Source organism: Cnephaeus nilssonii (assembly GCF_951640355.1).
Source record: "Cnephaeus nilssonii genome assembly, chromosome: 5".
Classification (NCBI taxonomy): Eukaryota; Metazoa; Chordata; class Mammalia; order Chiroptera; family Vespertilionidae; genus Cnephaeus; species Cnephaeus nilssonii.
In genome coordinates this window covers 28035508-28054008 of record NC_137076.1, presented here as the reverse complement: position 1 = coordinate 28054008, position 18501 = coordinate 28035508, and the positions used below count along the sequence as shown (strand labels likewise).

The window sequence follows — 18501 nt, the reverse complement described above, 5'->3', positions numbered from 1 at the left end:
TGATTACCAGGCTGTTCTATGCACCCCAGGAGGGGCCAACCCTTCTGACTAAGTGGCAGAGAGCAGCCACAGGGAGCACAGAGAGCTCCAAGAGAAAGATGCCAAGGGACCGAGTCCAGCTCTGCAGAGGGAGCACCCTGAGCCCAGGACCCTCTGCTGGGCCCCAGTGCTCCCATGTGACTGGGCCTTCCACCTCACTAACCTTGGAGCCGTGGGACGGTTTGGTCTTCTTGGGGTCAGAGAAGGCAGAGAGTGGAATTGTGGGTAACATGGGGTAGTCAGGACTGGGCCTGGACACCGTTTCTGCTCCTTCGGGCATTACCATCACCTAGTGATAAAGAAGAGACAGATGTTATCAATGAGCAAGGAGGCAGGCTGGAAATCCGATGGGTAAGAGAAAGTTGGTTTGCGGGAGTGCAGCTAGAAGTGTCCAAGCCTCCTTCTGGGGGAGGGGGCCAGGGAGAGCCTGGGCGTCACTTTCCCACAAGAGTCCACGGCATTTCCTCTGTGAAGGTCTGGGTGCTGAGTGCTCAGAGCGAAGCAGGCTCGTGGTGAAGAGCAAAGAGAAGCAGGGTCCCAGGATGGCTGGGTCCAGGTGCGGTAGGCACAGTCTTGTGGAGGAGGGCACTGTGCTAAGAAGACTGGCAGTTTGTGCGAGAAGCACAAGGAGGCAGCTGTGGCCAAAGCGGCCTGCATGCTGCAGTTAAGAAAGACCAGAAGCATGAAGGTGAGAAGCCAGGCAGACACCCACTCTGGGAAGGCATGTGGCGGAGAAAGCAACTTCTGTTGGACGTGCGTGTCATGACTTCACCGGGTCCCACATCTCCTGGGGGAGCCTTGCTCCTCCACTCTCAGGTGAATAAAGTTGACTGAAACAGGGAGCGAGTAGCAAAGCCAAGGCAAGAGAAAATTGCAAGGGGGCAGGCCCAGTTCTCTGCAAAAGCCACCTTGCTGGAGCCTGCAGGAGAGGGACATGAGCTCTGCCTTTGTTAACTACTAGGAGGAGGAAGGATCTGGGCTCCTGCCAAGAGGCGCTCCTGGTAACACCTGCTCGGTCCAGTGAGGCTCCTGTGGCACCTGCTGAAGGAAGAGAAAACCCGAGGGCAAGTTCTCAAAATATAGACACTGGAAGCTCACACTACCACTCAGAGGGAGCCTTCCAGATGGCAACAAAACAGAACAAAAGAATAAAGTTCATGTAAAAAAGAAAGAAAGCATTTAGCTTTAATAACCTTGAGCACCTAGGATTCATGACAAGCTCAACCTTTCATCTGAGGAGGCTGAGGTAATGCCCAGTCACGGTCACAGGGACACCAGGTTGAAAGGAGGGCAGTGGAGCCTTTCGTGCCACTCCAGCCTCCACCCCTGACGCTGAGGCAGTGAGGCCCGAGGCTGAGTTGCTCACCAGAGCCCGTCTCACTATAACACAGCGCCCAGAACCGGCCTGACCCTGGCCAGCATGGCTGAGGATCACCAGGTCTCGGGAAATAACCATACTCTAAGGCCAGCAAGGACAATGCACAAGGTTAGAGAAGCGACTGACAGCCTAACCCGGGAGAACAGACAGGTTCCCTCAGGGGTCTGAGTCCATTCCCTTGCAGACCGTGCCTTTTCCCTTTGTTTTCATTTCTCTCCTTCACAGGAACATCCTATACTGATGCTATGCCAAGACAATGTAGTGAAGGCCTTGCATCTTTCTCTCCTTTAACAATCTTTTTGGGGAAAAAAAAAAAAGTTAAGTGAATAAATGAATCTACTTCCACCTGCAGGACAGGGCTTCATGAGGACACACCTCACTCGATGGAAATACAGGCACTCACCGCTGATGGAGCAAAGGATGAGATACGATGCTGAGGTGACAAGCAGGGCTGGCCTCTGACCATCTAGAAAAGTGGCCAAGCCATTCTGGTCACCGCCGAGGAAGTATCTGAACCTCATGTGAGGAATTACAGAACTCATGTGCCCCGCAGTGAGGGGCAATACAGAAAGCAGTTTTCACCAACTTACAGATCGCATGGTCCTCCAGTTCTTCTAGCACGAATGTCAACACAGACGAGTCTGTGGTCATTTGCCACCAGATGATAAAAGCCAGCCCCACTGGGAACACTCAGAGCTCCAGACTGGCTAACACAAGGGCCACAACTCAGGTCTCAGGAGCAACTGTCCCATAAAGGTCCCAGGGTGCTCCTAAGACCCGAGAGCACTGTTCTGCTATCAGACCAGAACAAGCCCTCAAGGGTAACAAACAAAGTTCCTAACCAGACAACCAGTTCTCTGGGCAGCCCTCACCAAGGGTGAAAAGTGCCCCCAGAGACCACCACACCACCACCGAAGGGCCTTCCTTTCCCTTCCTCTCTCCTGGGCTGGCCCTTCCCAAACTGCAAGGCGGACCTGCCATCCCAACCTCTCTTCCTCAACACCTCATGCCTCCTCCCCCTCCCCTACCCCTCCCATTTTATAGGGTTAGGTGATGCATAGTAAGCCTTCATCTCTTCAGAGCAAAGAAAACCTGATGCAGGGGGACGGTCCCTTGGTCCTGGAGCTCTAAGAGGCCCATGGAATGCTGACTGTCTGTCTCCCTGAGAGGTGACTTTAGAACCTTTGGGTAACACCTAGGGGAAATATTTTGGAAATAAGGTAGAGAGGCAGAGCTGAAGAGGATGCTGAACCTGGAAATTCCACACCACTTCCTTGGTTCTTTTAGAACTCCCAGGCAAACTTCCGGACAAATGTCTGTGTCAACAGATTCCAATGCCTCCCTGTTCTGTTACTAAACTCCATTAGCAATCACATGCTAGGTCCAAATCCCAGACTAATCTTTTGTTAGGGACATGGCAGAAGTTACTCAAATTTTCTGCAATAAATAAATCCTTTCATTTTTTTTTTTAAATAAAAGACAACAACTAAATTAAATAAAGAGAAAAAGATGTCTCCCTAGGCCCAAATAAACTCAGCCCACACTCCCTGTATTCACTGGGGAGGTGGGCCTGCCACACACACATACACACATTCTCTCATGACCTGGACCTGAATCCTCCGCTGAAGGCACCGCTGGCAGCAAGGCAAATGTTCACTAACAGGTGGCTTTGGGATATCCTATGTCCTCAGCCTGCCACCTCCCTCAGCACACACAGTCCAGCCTGCAGCCAAGCGTCTTGCCTCCTCCACAGCCAATCATCCATCAACACCAAACACCCCACCCCCATTCTCCAAGAGCTGACACATGCTCCTGGCACTCTGCCATCATACCAAGATGCTGGCCACACAACTCACTAGAGATCTAGGTTCTGAGAGCTGACACCTTCAGCTGGCCTCACAAGGACAGAACTGTCAGGTGGCATGCATCATCAAGGACCCTGCAGAGAGCCACTGCTATTTCCCTAGATGATGGGGCTCCAGCATGACCGTGCCAATCCGGTTAAAAGTTGGTTCCAGTGCCTCGCCACACTGACAGGCTGGTCTCATGCCCATTCCTTCCCTCACCCCCAACTTTATGGAAGAAGATGCTAATTAATCACAGCCAACCAGGAAGCTACAGGGATAACTAGCAACTAGTCATTCCCAGCTGACAACATCCCAGCACTGACTCGGGATACCTGGGTCCTATCCAGTGCTGCCAGGTGCTACCTGTGCAACCTGCCCCTCTGAGTATCAGGTGCCCAGCATAGGCTGAAGAGACATGCCTGGGAGATCCCAAGGCGCCCCCAGCACCAAAGCTCCCAGCGCAGGAAGCAGAGATGGATCCATGACAGAGAAGATGCATCCGTTTGAGCAGGGGCAGGGCCCACATGCTCCGGCACACTCACCCCGCCAGCCATCAGGAGCTTGTACCGGAACTCAATGGTGGGGTTGTTGAAGGTGAGCTTCTCACAGCGCAGGTGGTTTACAGGCGGGTTGCCCTCCAGGTTCAGGAACAGGTCATAGGTGAAGCAAACCTTCCTTGGCTCCTCCTTAAATAAAGAAAATAAGGAAGTCTGTTTCAGACGGTGGACGGGAGACAGCTACAGGAAAGAGGTGAACGCCTGCTCCCCAGTGCCAGCCCCTGTCTTTCTTTTTTCTTTGCTTGGCCTCCACATCTCTCTGTGTGCCTAATTCTTATCTACCCAGTTACCCAAAATGAACTAACTTATCTTTGCAGAGGACCCAGCAAAGCAGGCTCCACAACAGAAGCAGAGATCATTAAGAATGATGCTTTTGGAGGGGTAATGGAAATATTCTTGCTGATGGCTTGTACAGCCCCTACGCACACACTACCCCTTGAGCCCTCTCAGTACTGGCCAACAAATGGAGAAACCAAGGCTCAAAGACATACAGCTGCTAAGTGGCAGTGCTGAGACCTGATCGCAGGCTCTGAGGTCCATGATCCTACCACCCCATTCCTTTCCCAGAAGGGAAATTTTTCCAAAGATATATAAATTGCCAATAAACACCTAAAAAGCTATTCAACATCACTAATCATTAGGACCCAGCAAATCAAAATCAGACCACTAGGATGGCAATTGTTAAAAACAACCAGAAAATAAATGTTGGTGAGGAAAAACTGGATCCCTGTGCATTGCTTGTGTGGATGGAGAAAATGGTGTCATCACTTTGGAAAACTATCTGGGAAAATGTTAAAATAGAATATCTATTATATGACCCATATATCTCTCCTAGATATACTAGTATACCCCTGGTAAATGAAAACATATACCCACACAAAAACTTGACATCTATGTCCATAGCAGCATGATTCACAACAGCCCAAACTGGAAACAACCCAGTGTTCGTCCACTGATGGATGAATGGATAAACACAAAGTGGTCCATCCAGACAGTGGAATATTACTCAGCCATAAAAAGGAGTAAAGCTCTGACACTTGCTACAATGTGGATGAACCATGAAAACATGATGCTCAGTGAGAGAATCCAGACACACAAGGCCACAGAGTGAGATTCCATTTATATGAAACTAGAGGCCCAGTGCGCGCCCAGACCTGCCGCACCCGCGGGACCCCAGACCCGCCCTGTGCGAGCCACAGGCCCCGCCTCCGCTGTGCCAGCCCCATGTGAGCCCCGGCCCACGAGAGGTGCTCCATGCACCTCCTGGTGACTGGTTGTTTGGTCATTCCACCATTACGGCATCACGACCAGAGGCCTTTTATGATATAGACTAGGGGCCGGGTGCACAAAATTCGTGCACTGGGGAGGGGTCCCTCAGCCCAGCCTGCCCCCTCTCACATACTGGGAGCCCTCAGAGGATGTCCTACTGATGGCTTAGGCCCACTCCCCGTTGGGAGCAGACCTAAGCCACAGTTTGGCCTCCCTTTGCGGGAGGTGACCGGGCTGATCAGGGGAAGGAGCCAGCCCCATCACCCCGCTGCTGCAGCTACTGCCAGTCACCGCAGTCGCCAAGGTATTATCATCAACACGGACTCTAGTCCCTTCACCATGAAAAAATGACAACTTTCTTTAGGCATTTTCAAGATGTATCTTTCATAGGATATGACATTTCTTTCTTTATTTTTCTTTTTATCCTCACCTGAGGATATGTTTCCATTGATTTTTTCCCCCTTTCCTCCAATCCCAGGCTCGGCCCCTTCCCCAGCCTAAAGCCTCCACCCGAGGCTTTAGGCTTGGGAAAGGGGGCCCCCCGCCCCTCCGATGGCCGGCTGGGAGTGACCTAGGTGCTGAGGAGGTTCCCGGGACCCAGGTATGTATGCAAATTAACCACCATCTTTGTTGGGTTAATTTGCATACTCACATTGATTGGCTGTGGGCATAGCGGAGGTACAGTCAATTTACATGTTTCTCTATTATTAGGTAAGATGTCCAGAATAGGCAAATCCAGAGACAGGAAGTGGATTTGTGGGTGGATTCCTTCCCAAATCAAAAATACTGCAATGTGCTGGGGGGAAAGTCTCAGCACCTCTTCTCTTCCTGCCAACCTTGTGAAGCAATGCCTGGCGGTGTGGTGTCAACCAGGGGAGGACTGCAGAGCAAGTCAGGAGAGTCTCAGGTAGACAGCCTTGACACCACAGAGCCACTGGCCCAAGGTCATCAGTTGTCTCCCAACATCTTATCAAGGAGGAGAAAGATGCTCTGTAGTAAGCCACTGTTATGCCTCTAAACACGGCAGATGCCCCTCTGTGCCAGCACTGCCCCATGCCCACCCTTAGGAAGGCATTTGTCACAAAGGGCATGTCTCCCCACCAAACTGAGAAGCTCATGGAGGCAGGAACTCTGGGGATTCCTGTCTTACACTCCCCCCCCCCAGGTGCTGGCCCAGGGGAGGTACCAGATATTTGCCAAAAGAATGAAATTTGATCATGGATAAGAGAAGGGCCTGACCCCACATTGGGGGTAGGGGAGGGGCCAAGAACACCCCCTGGGCCCTGTGACAAGCTTGGAGAATGGCTGAGTTGGTGAAGTCAAAAAGGGTCTAGGAGGTGGGGACAGCATCCTCTCTGAGAGCCCTGAGAGTCACATGGCAAGCTGAAAGGGGAAGATGGAGAGGAGCTGACAGCAGGTGACCTGGAAAGAAAGGCCTCAGCTGTCACTGGAGGGTGTTGCATCCTGGGGTGGAGGGGTCCAAAGGGACTTAGGCTCAGGAAGAACAAACCCAGATCCATGTTCTAGGGAAAAAACAATATCCAGCCTTCAGGACAGCATGACTGGGAGCAGGGTTTGAAACTGGCATATAAAGGGGAGGAAAATTCAAGCATCTGTCCTGCCTCTCCATAACGTAACCACACAGAAGATGAGAGGTGAGCTGCAGAGTTATTTTCCAGCTCCTGTGTGGATAAGGACTGACCTCATCACGGTTCCATAACCCCTTGAGTCAGTAATCCAGGCGCTGCTGTCATTTGTTGCCCATATCACACACATAGACCACCAGACGAGACTGATGCCACCTTCCCAGGCAGATCTCACCTCCAGACTCAAGTTCAAATCGACAGAAAATACACAAAGCAGGGTGGTCGTGCTAAATAAACACCACAGGGACTAAAGCAGCAAAAAGCCAGTATCAAACCTACAGGACAAATGGCCCAGTTTCCTCAACAAACTACATAGAAAAAAATGGTAGAGGAAGAATCTACAGATGAAAAGACACAATGTGTGGATCACTCTGGCTGGTGTGGCGCAGTGAATACAGAGTGCTGGCCCTGGTCAGGGTATGTGAGGGAGACAACCAATCAGTGTGTCTCTCTCACATCGATGTTTTTCTCTCTCTCACCCACTCCCTCTCTAAAAATCAATGGGAAAAATATCCCTGGGTGAGGATTAACAAAGAAAAGGACACTGGAAAAGGGTATTCTATGGCTCTGCCAAATACAGGAGCACCCCAAGTCTCAGAAGCAGACCTTCCTCTCCTCTTTGCCTTCCCTGGCTGACCCCATGCTCAGCCGCAGCTTTACCTTTTGGCTTTGTGGTAGGTTCAGCCTCTTCCTGGCTCCTCAGCCAGCCTCCCCCTCCTCATCTCCCTGGACCACCCATCACCTTAAGCTTGTTGTCCAGCTGCTTCCACTATGGCCCCCCTTTAATTCACAAAGGTGAAACCATCTCTTGGCTCACTCCCAACCCACTTCTTTAAAACCTGCCAATGGCCTCCCTTTGAGCCTTGAGCAAAGGCCAAACCGTCACCACAGCCAGTGCAATCAGTCATCCCAGGCCATGCCACCGTCTTCTACTTCCCCAATCCAGCTCTCCCCTGGATGGCACTCATCCCTTGACAAGCCTTCTCAGACCACTGTCCCCAATCACAGTGTGCAATTCACCCTCATAAGTAGGACTAATCAAGGCCTGTTTTCTGTCCACCTACCCCAATGAACTGTGAGCATTATGGACAAAGGAAGCCTTTTTTGTTTCTGATGAGCCTGGCAGTGACCAAGCACCTGTGTCTGTTCAATGTGCCCACTTACTCATTTACCCTACAAAAACTTAATGGGTACCTGCCATGTGTTCACAGCAGTGACGGGGATACTTGGGGTCTGAAGGTGAAGAGTCACTACACAGCAGTGATACTGATATGACACAGACTATATACTATGTAACATCACATTGTAGAGCATTTACAGTGGCCAGGTACTTCTCCAAGCACTTATTTTGTATGAATGTTTTACAGCCCAAACAGGTGCTTTTAGTGTCCCCATTTCACAGATGAAGAAACTGAAACAGAGGCTGTAATCTGCCCGGTGCCACGCGGCTAGTCAGTGGGGAGCCAAGATTCACTATGGGCAGGCGGTATTCTCTGGAATCCCTCAGGAGGATTTCCTGCCCGCACAAAACAAACAGGTCAAGGCAACAGCTCAAAACAAGAGACCAGGAAGAGTTGTGTATGACTCCCCAGAGATGGGTGGTGCAGGCCAAAGCTGGGGGCAGCATCAGGGCCAGGGAGAGTCCTCCCTGAGGCACCAGCATGTGCCCTGCAGCTGAGGTGTGGCTCAAAGCACACTGAGAAAGGCTGACCAGAGCTCCCTCTGGACAAGCCGGAGAAGCCTGAGAACTTCCAGGAGGGCGGCCCCTGGGAAACCATCCTCCAGAGAAAGTCGAGACATAGCCAGCACCACAGCACCCCGGAGAGGCAGCAGAATACTCAGTGAGGTGTGACCACATTCAAGGTGTATTTTTAAAAAAATGTTTTTGATTTTTTTTTTTTTTTTAGAGAGAGAGAGAAACATCAATAAGTTGCCTTCTGCAAGTCCCCCACCAGGGGTCAAGTTGGCAACCCAGGCATGTGCCCTGACTGGAATCAAACCGTCAACCCATTGGTGCATGGGATTACGCCCAACCAACTGAGCCACACCAGCCAGGGCAATAGGATGGGTCTTAATCCAATATGACTGGTATCCTTATAAAAGGGGGAAATTTGGACACAGGCTCACACAGAGGAAGAACACCGTGTGAAGATAAAGGCAGAAACCAGGGTGACGCTTCTATAAGCCAGAAACTCCAAAGATTGCCAGGAAGTCACCAAGGGGCCGGCACTCCCAGAGTAACATCCTTAGTCCAGCCAGACCCCTACACATGCCCCACTTTAAGCAAAGGCAGCTGAGGCCTGACTCAACTGCTTTCAGACCAGGCTGTGAGCAGCCACTCACTCCCCAGGCCACTGGCTACAGGCCAGCATCTCTCTGACCTCAGCAAACTAAGATGCGGAGGAACTTGCTAAACTGGTGCTAGCCACTAAAGCCAATGTGTGTGCACCTGTCCTCAGTGTGTGGGGAGTCCAGAACATGAGAGTTCACAGGGGCCAGGCAAGCCCTGGCATGGGGGCATATCAAGGCAAACGGGGCTAGCTAGGAGCGCCCATTGCTGCCCTCTCCACCACCTCAGAACCCCCCCCTCTATTCCCTGGGGCTGTCTCCAGGCCCTGCCCCTTGTGCAGCTAGCAGAGCTGACCCTGGAGGACCCCTGGGTTTACTACCCAACCCTGGGTGAAAATGAAAGAGTAACCTCAGCCTGCTGGCAATCCAGAAGCCTGGCTCCTCAGAATCCCTGGGGCTGTCTCCTCACCATCTTAACCCTGCCCACACTTGTACCTGGGGCCTGTTTGACTTTCCTTTACGAGAGGCCCTGGGTTCATATATGCTGGGCTTTAAAAAAAAGTCAAACCTGAATCTGATCACAGCCCTGTGATATAATCATCAGTTTACGGGGCTTCTGCCAGCAACATCCCCATAGGACCAATAATACAGATTTTTATTTTAATTTATTTTTTTGTTAATCTTCACCCAAGAATTTTTTCCCAGTGATTTTTTAGAGAAAGTGGGAGGGAGGGAAGGAGGAGAGAGAGAAAAACATTGACCTGAGAGAGTCACATCGATTGGCTGCCTCCCACATACACCCTGACCAGGGCCAGGGATTGAACCTGCAACCAGGTTTGTGCCCTTGACTGGGAATCGAATCCACGACCCTTCCATGTGTGGGTTGACACTCTAACCACTGAGCACACCAGCCAGGGTGATTTGGCTTTTTATTTTTAAATATATCTTTATTGATTTCAGAGAGGAAGAGAGAGGGAGAGATAGAAACAGCAATCTCTCTTACATCGATGTTTATCTTTTCCTGTCTCTCCCCCTCCATTTCACGCTCTAAAAAAAAAAAAAAAAATCAATGAAAAAATGTCCTCAGGTGAAAATTAACAAAAAAACAACAAAACACATACTTTCATGTAGGACAACTCAGACAAGTATAGTGAATGGATGTATGAAAATGCTACACCACACAATACAATATACAGATGATGTATTATAGAATTGTACACCTGAAACCTATATAATTTTATTAACCAATGTCACCCTAATAAATGCAATAAAAAAGTTTTTTTAAAAATGCTACAAACACCATTTAGTTGCCATCAATTAGATATTAACTTGTTTTTTTTTGTTTGTTTTTTTAATATATTTTATTGATTTTCCACAGAGAGGAAGGGAGAGGGATAGAGAGCCAGAAACATCGATGAGAGAGAAACATCGACCAGCTGCCTCCTGCACACCCCGCACCGGGGATGTGCCCGCAACCAATGTACATGCCCTTGACCGGAATCGAACCCGGGACCCTTCAGTCCGCAGACTGACGCTCCATCCACTGAGCCAAACCAGTTTTGGCTTAACTTGTTTTTTAAAAATTCAAATGCTGACAATATCCAGAAAAGTTTAATAGGTTTCTTTAAACTGTTATAAAGTTGAACTACTGAAAATTTTCATTGAAACATTTTGACTTGCATTAATGCTTTATGTCTCTGCATTTATATTTTGAAAATTCACACACAAATGAAAATGGAAAAATGACCAATACCTGATTTCTGTCCCGTATTTTACACTTGCAGTCATATACAGAGGCATATTTTGACCCCATGGGGAAAAAATATCTAATGTTCAGGACTACCAATAACAGAAAAAAGAGAAAAAATTTTTAAAGAATGAAATGTTTCCCATCATAATGGATTCTTTTTTTTTTTTTTAATTGATTTCAGAGAGGAAAGGAGAGGGAGAGAGAGAGAAAAACATCAATAATGAGAGAGAATCATGATTGGCTGCCTCCTGCACACCCCCTACTGGAGATTGAGCCCACAATCTGGGCATGTGCCCTTGACTGGAATGGAACCCGGAACCCTTCAGTCTGCAGGCTGATGCTCTATGCACTGAGCCAAACCAGTAGGGCATCATAGTGGATTCTTAAGCATATTCTCCACATATGTGGCGTTCTAGCTGGATCTCTTTTGGCATAATTGTTACACATTTGCATGGATAGCACACAGGTTGGTATCTTAAAAAAGGCCAACCAGACAGGCCTCACTTGCCTCCTGCAAAGCACCAATAGCTGTGCTCTGGAAACACAGATAGTTTTGAATTTATGAAAAATTTCTCACACCAGACGCTGGAAGGGATGTTTGCAAATCATTGGTTCAGTGGACTTCTGAAAACATCTAATTTTACTGAGCTCCAAGGTACCAGACCAGGCCTGTAACAATGAGGTTTCTTCACTCCTCCAGCAGAGGGTGCACTCTTGTGAGCGACTTTTGTAGCCAGTTGCTTCCTTGGTACTTTACCACTGGTTGATTAGTGGGCAGACTGCTTTGTAAGAGCTAGGGTACAGAGACTTTCTAACTTCCTCCTTCAGCTGGAGTTTGGCAAGCTAGAGACTGTGCTGGCCTTAGAGAGTGATGGTGGTGCAGCAGAGGCTGTGAACACCTCTGCATGCATTTTTATGTTTTCTACATTAAATAAATTTAATATATATGCTTGGCTCCACCCCCAGCCTTTCTTAAGGTGCTGTAGCTGAGTACCTACCTACTACCTGCTGCGACTATCCTGGAAAGGGATGAAGGCACAGACAGGGCATGCCCCCATCCCAGGTCATTCTTGGCCACCTGCCCACTACCAGCACCACTTAGCCAACCCTCCCTAGGGCTAGGCACTGTGGTACAGAGTTTACCTAGCATTTATTTCATTCTCACAAATTCTCACCATCCATCAGGAAAGAAAACTGAGGTTTAGTGGCATTTAATATCAAGGCCACAGAGAACAAATAAAGGCCAGACCTGTGAGTACATGTGCCTTGGCCTCTGACATCTTCCTGTGGATGCAGCCCTGACCACACGATGAGCTAAAGCCGGAATGCTCCAGGGCAGCAAGAGAGAACTGCTCCACCAGGTAGACAGTAAGGAAAGAAACATGGAAAAATATGCCCCAAATCAAACCCCACCAAACCTGAAATTCCACTTTCAGGATTCAATGCTATGAGCTCATGAACAAATGTTTGAGGAGGGTCACCAGGCAGTACTGCAGTAGTGAGAGATCTAGAAAAGGAACAGGGAAAATTCTCAGTAGGGAAGTTGGGGGCATCACAGTTGGTCTAGCTGAGGGAAGAGCTCTGCAGATGTCACAAAGAATGAGGTAGAGTTATATGCGCTGACACGGGAGGGTCCGGAGCTCTTTAGGTTAAAAATGTGCCCATATGCACACACATGCCACAGAACAAAATATTTCTGGGAGGATTTACAATTAATGCTCATAGTGGTTACTTCAAGGAAGTGGGCTAGAAACAAGACTCCAATTCTTTGCAAGTGTCACTTTTGTAGTTAGAAGAAGAAAAAGCTTCAAAAAGCCTAAGAAAAACAGTGCAATGTGAGCTGAAAACTGTGGGTTTTAGGGTCTGAGATCTCCTGGATGCCAAAGCAGCTCTGCTACCGTCTCACTGGTCCAGCTCGTTGAGCCTCAGTGAAAGGAGAAAATAAAACCACAGGGTTCTGAGTGCATGAGGGGGGAAAAAAGGAGAAAAAACTGTAACTCTAGCTGGCAGGATGGCATGGGCAGCATTAGTCTGGGCTCTTACCACATCTGACTGACCTGCCAGGAAGGCCAGGGGAACCCTCAGAGCCGGCCAGGACCAGGTACAGTAAGAATAGTCACCACAGACGGCACTGCGGGCAACGGTGAGAGGCAAACCACTGAAAGAAAGGGCTGTCTCTAGAGGTCAAGGGTGCAAGGAACATTTTCTTTTTCTACCTTTGAATTCTGAACAAAACGGTACAAGCCAATTGAGGGTACTCTCAGAGCAAAGTGACAGAGGGGCAGACTCTGGAGGTAAGCTTGCTCTTGCACTTACTGAATCACCTTGAGAGGTTACATCACCTATTTGTACCTCAGCTTCTTCACGTGCAAAGTGGAAAGAACAGAACCCACCCATATATGAGTGCTCAAAAATGCTGGTCATCATTACACACAGATATGAAAGGAGCTCCAAGACAAGCTGATACTGATGAAGGGAAGCTAATGGCACAACTGTGAATCTAACTGGAATTCCACTGCTGTCAAAAGACTTTACTTCAACACAAGTGTAAAATAGGGAACCATTCTGGATAACAGACACCCATTCACTTCTTGAGAGATCAAAAAGATTAGGGGGTGTAAAGGGATAGAAAAGGAAAAATCCCATTTTTCTACTCTGCATCCTTCAGTATTATCTGAATTTATGGTAACCTGAATACATTCATTTACTGCTAAGCAATTAGAAATTAAAATAAGAAGGCAGAAAGGCACACACTACATTTTATTTTAAAGACTTTGTGTCATGAAAACAGATAAATACTTTTATGCTGAAAGCAATCTTCTGTTATCTGGAGTCTTCATTCAATGATTCATCCCCATTATAACACCAGAGAGAGTGAGAATATAAATATAAATACACACATGAAATGGTACTCTGACAAAGAGACCCGGACCAAAACAAAAAAAAGGGAAGAAAGAATATGATGTCCCCAGGATGAGATCATAAAAGCTCAAAGCCAAGGGGACCAGAGAATCCTTAGTCTGCTCCTGAACCTCACTCCCCCTGCCAAGTCTAAGAGAGATCACCACTCCCACATCCTACGGTGGCTGTTAAACAAAGAGACACAAGAGCCAGTTATGCAAAATATGGGACAATCTCTCTCAAATCCCGAGCTGAGGCTGTCTGAACCTGCAGCTCTGACCCCCACAAAAGTGAGGGGCTGGGATGATAGTGACAAGCACCCCCACATTACTCCCTGCCCCACCTCAACTCAACTATATCCCTCTCTCACTTTCGATGAATCAGTTATGTGATTCCCATCTTTATAGGAAAACACATAGATCAGTCAGGGGAGAGGTTCTCAGGGAAGCTGACTCCAGGACAGTGCTCCCACTCTTTAATGGAGTAGGCAGGAGTGGGGGTGGACCCAGCCTGGGGTGTCAGTGATCAATCAGCATGGGTCAGGCTGCGCCTCCTCTCACACACATGCGTTCTTTCAAAACACTTCTCTTTGAGGCAGCTCCAGACACTGACTGCCCTCTAGAAAATACAGATACTTTTAGGGTCCCACATCAAGAAACAGAAAGATGCTCCAGGGAAAGACAAACCAAGCCACACACAGCTGGCCTCATTCATGTGGCTTGTCACAACTTGGCAGCCCCCTAACCTTTCCCTGGGTCTCCTCGCACAATGTCCCTTCTGTTCTGGCTCCTCGGCAATTCACCAGTGAGAGCAGGCCCCATCAGCCACTCAACCAGCTGATTATCCCTATGCAGGGCAGCAGGCTCCTTGGGGCGGGCCAGCAGCTCCTCCACCCACGGACCCAGGGTGAGGGGACCAGACAATGGTGACTCCAGAGGGGCATGCTGAACCAGGGTAATCCGGGTTCCAACTTAATTACTTGAGACCAGTTCTCACATACCAAGTCTCAATTTAAACTGAGAGTAAAGACCACCCAGGCCCAACATAAGTGGGTTTTTACAGCCCAGAGCCACTTCCATTCTAGAGGATGAGGCGGGATGGAGGATTTGGTGGCTCTGGAACCTACCACATCATGTTGCCAGGCCTGCCATACCGCCTACACAGCTGCCACCCCTCGCCAAGCACAAGTCAGCAAGGATGTGTTCAAGAAGCTGCAACAGAGGGCTTGCGGCTGAGAAACCAGTGCTATTTTACAAAACCCTTTCAGACAAAAACTACACAAACTTCCTAATAAAATGTACCAAAATATCCTTTCTGGGACTCTGGACAGCAGCCTTTGAGTAAAGCCATGGGAAGTTAGTGAAGGTTAGAGCTCCCTGCCCAATAATAACTTGTTGTGGGAGGCGGGTGGAGGGCAGGGAGGATGTCTAATATTAGCGGCAAATAACCAAACTAAACTTCTTCACATTTTACCTTTTCTGAAAGTGTGTTATTAAATTGACAGTACATCCACAATGAAGGAAGTTGCAGACCAGAGGAAATGGGGTTAAGGTCAGCTGCAGGGGATGGTCGAGCTGCAGGTTTGATACCAAAACATACCCAGGCCAGCATTCCTGCCCTAACAAACATCCACAGGCACAGGTGGCACTGCTGTCCAGAAGTGGGCATGACAACATCAGAGCAGATTTCTTCAGTCCCCATCCTATGATTGATTTTCTTTTCTCCTCTCAGTGTCGCCAATCACAAGCCAGAAATTCACAACTAAGGAGCAAGTATCTTTAATTTGAAAAAACAAAATTAGATTAGCTGCCCCACACCTGCTCACAACCAGCACCAAGCCCTCCAGGTCCACTCCAAAGGCTCCCACCCCCCACACCGACCCTGCTTCCTAACAGACACCAAAACTCAGTCAAGTGCTTCCCATTTGGCAGCCACTGAATTATTTCCTGGAAAGGCCGGTCCAGGTCTGCTTTGTAATGTGGCTTTGCTACCACAAAATAATCTGGGACAGGCAGGAGAGGGCGCCTGGCTTAGGATTCTGAAGCCGTGACCACTAGATCTTATGCCCAAAGAGATAGATGAGTCCAGAGGGATCAAAGGAATCTCAACCCTTTATTGAGAGTCTAACAGCACATCCCCTCACCACACATAGGCTAAAAGGTCTTTTTAAAAAGCGTGATCATGTCATCTCCCAGCTTAACTCTGATAACTCCCCAATGCTGGTAATGAGTGGCTCTGCCAACCTCACCCGCCTGTCCCCTGCCCCTTTCAAGCCCTGATGTGCCTGACTCTTCACCTTCACACTCCGCAGCTTTTGCCTGGAAGGAGGTCTGCCCCGTCCTCAGTGCCCAGATGACTTTCGATTCCTAAGGGAAATCTTGCCCAATACCCCCCAACCCTTTCTAACTGGGTCCCTGTAATACTCGTAGCGTCTACCACTGCTGCTTCAGTGCACGGATGACTTGTTCTGCTGTAGCCATGTTCATAACTGCCTGACTAGTAGCTCTCACCCCTGTTGGTCTGGGAGCTCAAAAGACATGGGACTGTGTGCAATTTAGCTCCCAGTATGTCCTAGACTCAGTAAATATCTGCTACATGAACCAATCAACAACACTGAAGCAAAGGGCAGAAGAAAAGCCATTCCTCTTCTTCATTGTAAATAAACCAATTTTTCTGAAAAACTCTCAACTGCAAAGAATCAAAGACAGTGGCATCCTCTATTAGAAACCATCTTCCCATCACAATTTCCTTCTGCCTCTTTAAACAGCTATTTTGGTGTGAGCTCCCAGTGGATAGCAAACAAATTTATGGGCTTGGATGGGGTCTGGCGAAGGGTTTTTAGATATAACACCAAAAACACAAACCATAAAAGAAAAAACAATGGTAAACTGTATTATCGAAATTCAAAACTCTTGCTGGGCAAAAGAGACTGTTGAGAAAATGAAAAGACAAGCCACAGACTTGGAGAAAATATCTGCAAATCAGATACTAGATATAGAGCTTAAAAAAATAAAACTCGAACAGTAAGAAAACTAATCCAATGTTTTTTAAAGGCAAAAATTCTGAAAAGGAATTTCACCGAAGAAACAATAAACAAAAAACATGTAAAGATGCTCAGTGTCATCAGCCCTCAAGGAAATGTAAATCAAAACCTAATGACACTACACATCCACCAGGATAGCTATAATCAGAAAGACAGAAAGTGTGGATGAGAAATTGGAACACTCGTACATGACTGGTGGGAATGTAAAATGGTGCAGCCACTGTGGAAAACAGTATGGAGTTTTCTCAGAGTTAATCACAGGATTACCAAAAAGACCCAGCAATTCCACTCCTCGATATATGCTCAAGAGAAATGAAAACATATATCCATATGCACAAAAACCTTATACACAAAATAGCTAATAGGTGGAAACAACCCAAATGCCCATCAATTGATGAATAAATACATAATATGTGGTCTATAAAATATATTCATCCATAAAGAAGTGAAGTACTGACACATACCACAATGTGAATGAACCTAAAAAACATTATACCAGCTCCTGCCAGTGTGGTTAGGTTGGCTGAGCATTGTCCCATGCACCAAGAGCGTTGTCCCGGTCAGGGCGCATGCCCACGTTGCCAACCTAATCCCCAGTAAGGGGTGTGCAGGAGACAGCCCATCTATGTTCCCCTCTCGCTTGCTTCCTCTCCCTAAAACAATCAATAAAAACATATGTATTAAAAACACACCACCTATTACACTAAATAAAAGAAGCCAATCACAAAAGGCCCATAGCATTTGATTCCATTTCTATGAAATGTCCAGAACAGGCCAATCCACAGAGACAGAAAGTAGGTTAGTAGTTGCCAGAGACTGGGGGAGGGGAATGGGGCGTGACTGCTAATGGGGGCAGGGCTTCTTTTAGGGTGATGAAAACATTCTAGAATTAGTGGTGATGGTTGTACAAATCTGAATATACCAAAAACCAATGAAATGAATAGTTTAAATGGATTAATTATATAAAATATAAATTATGTCTCAATAAAGTTATTTTTTAATATACAGCCTGGCCAGTGTGGCTCAGTGGTTGAGTGTCGACCTATGAACCAGGAGGTCATGGTTCAATTCCTGGTCAGGACACATGCCCGGGTTACCGGCTCAATCCCCAATAGGGGATGTGCAGGAGGCAGATCAATGGTTCTCTCTCTGAAATCAACAAAACTTTTTTTTAAAGAGGGAGATACCACTACACACTCATTAGAAAGGCAAAAAGAAAACAAATAACCTTATAAAATGTTGATTAGAATGCAAGAACATCTATTTTTTTTTTACTACTTACCCAATGACATTTTTTTCCACTGATTTTTTTAGAAAGAGTGGAAGGGAGAGGGAGAGACAGAGAGGAACACCAATGTGAGAGAGACACATCTATTGGTTGCCCCACACATGCTCTGGACCAGGGCCAGGAATCTGCAACTGAGGTACATGCCCTTGACCGGAATTAAACCCGGGACACTTTGGTCCACAGGCCGACGCTCTATCCACTGAGCCAAACCAGCTAGGGCAAGAGCATCTAGAACCCACTTCCGCTGCTGGGGATGATGCAAAGGGGTATAGCCACTTAAGAAAACTGTCGGGCAGTTTCTTATAAAGTTAAATATACCTGTCCTGTAAGACCCAACAATCCCACTCCCTGGTATTAACTGCAAACTTACACTCACAAAAAATCTGTATGCAAATGTTTAGGACAACTTCACTCATAACGACCAACATGAGGAAGCACCCAGGTGTCCTTCCCCAGGAAACAGATAAACAAAACACAGTGCATACAGACAAAGA

At 47.8% G+C, this 18501-nt stretch overlaps 1 protein-coding gene across 4 annotated transcripts in view; it reads right to left on the bottom strand.

Moving 5' to 3' along the window:
• Positions 1–18501, bottom strand: part of MLLT1 (MLLT1 super elongation complex subunit) — an 85629-nt gene that overhangs the window by 16631 nt on the left and 50497 nt on the right. For all 4 annotated transcript variants that reach the window (XM_079772035.1, XM_079772036.1, XM_079772037.1 and 1 more), the window contains exons 4-5: positions 3807–3950; positions 203–328 (exon numbers count right to left, since the gene is read on the bottom strand). In XM_079772035.1, coding sequence (XP_079628161.1) covers positions 203–328; positions 3807–3950 — 270 coding nt within the window. The remainder of the gene's footprint in view (positions 1–202; positions 329–3806; positions 3951–18501) is intronic.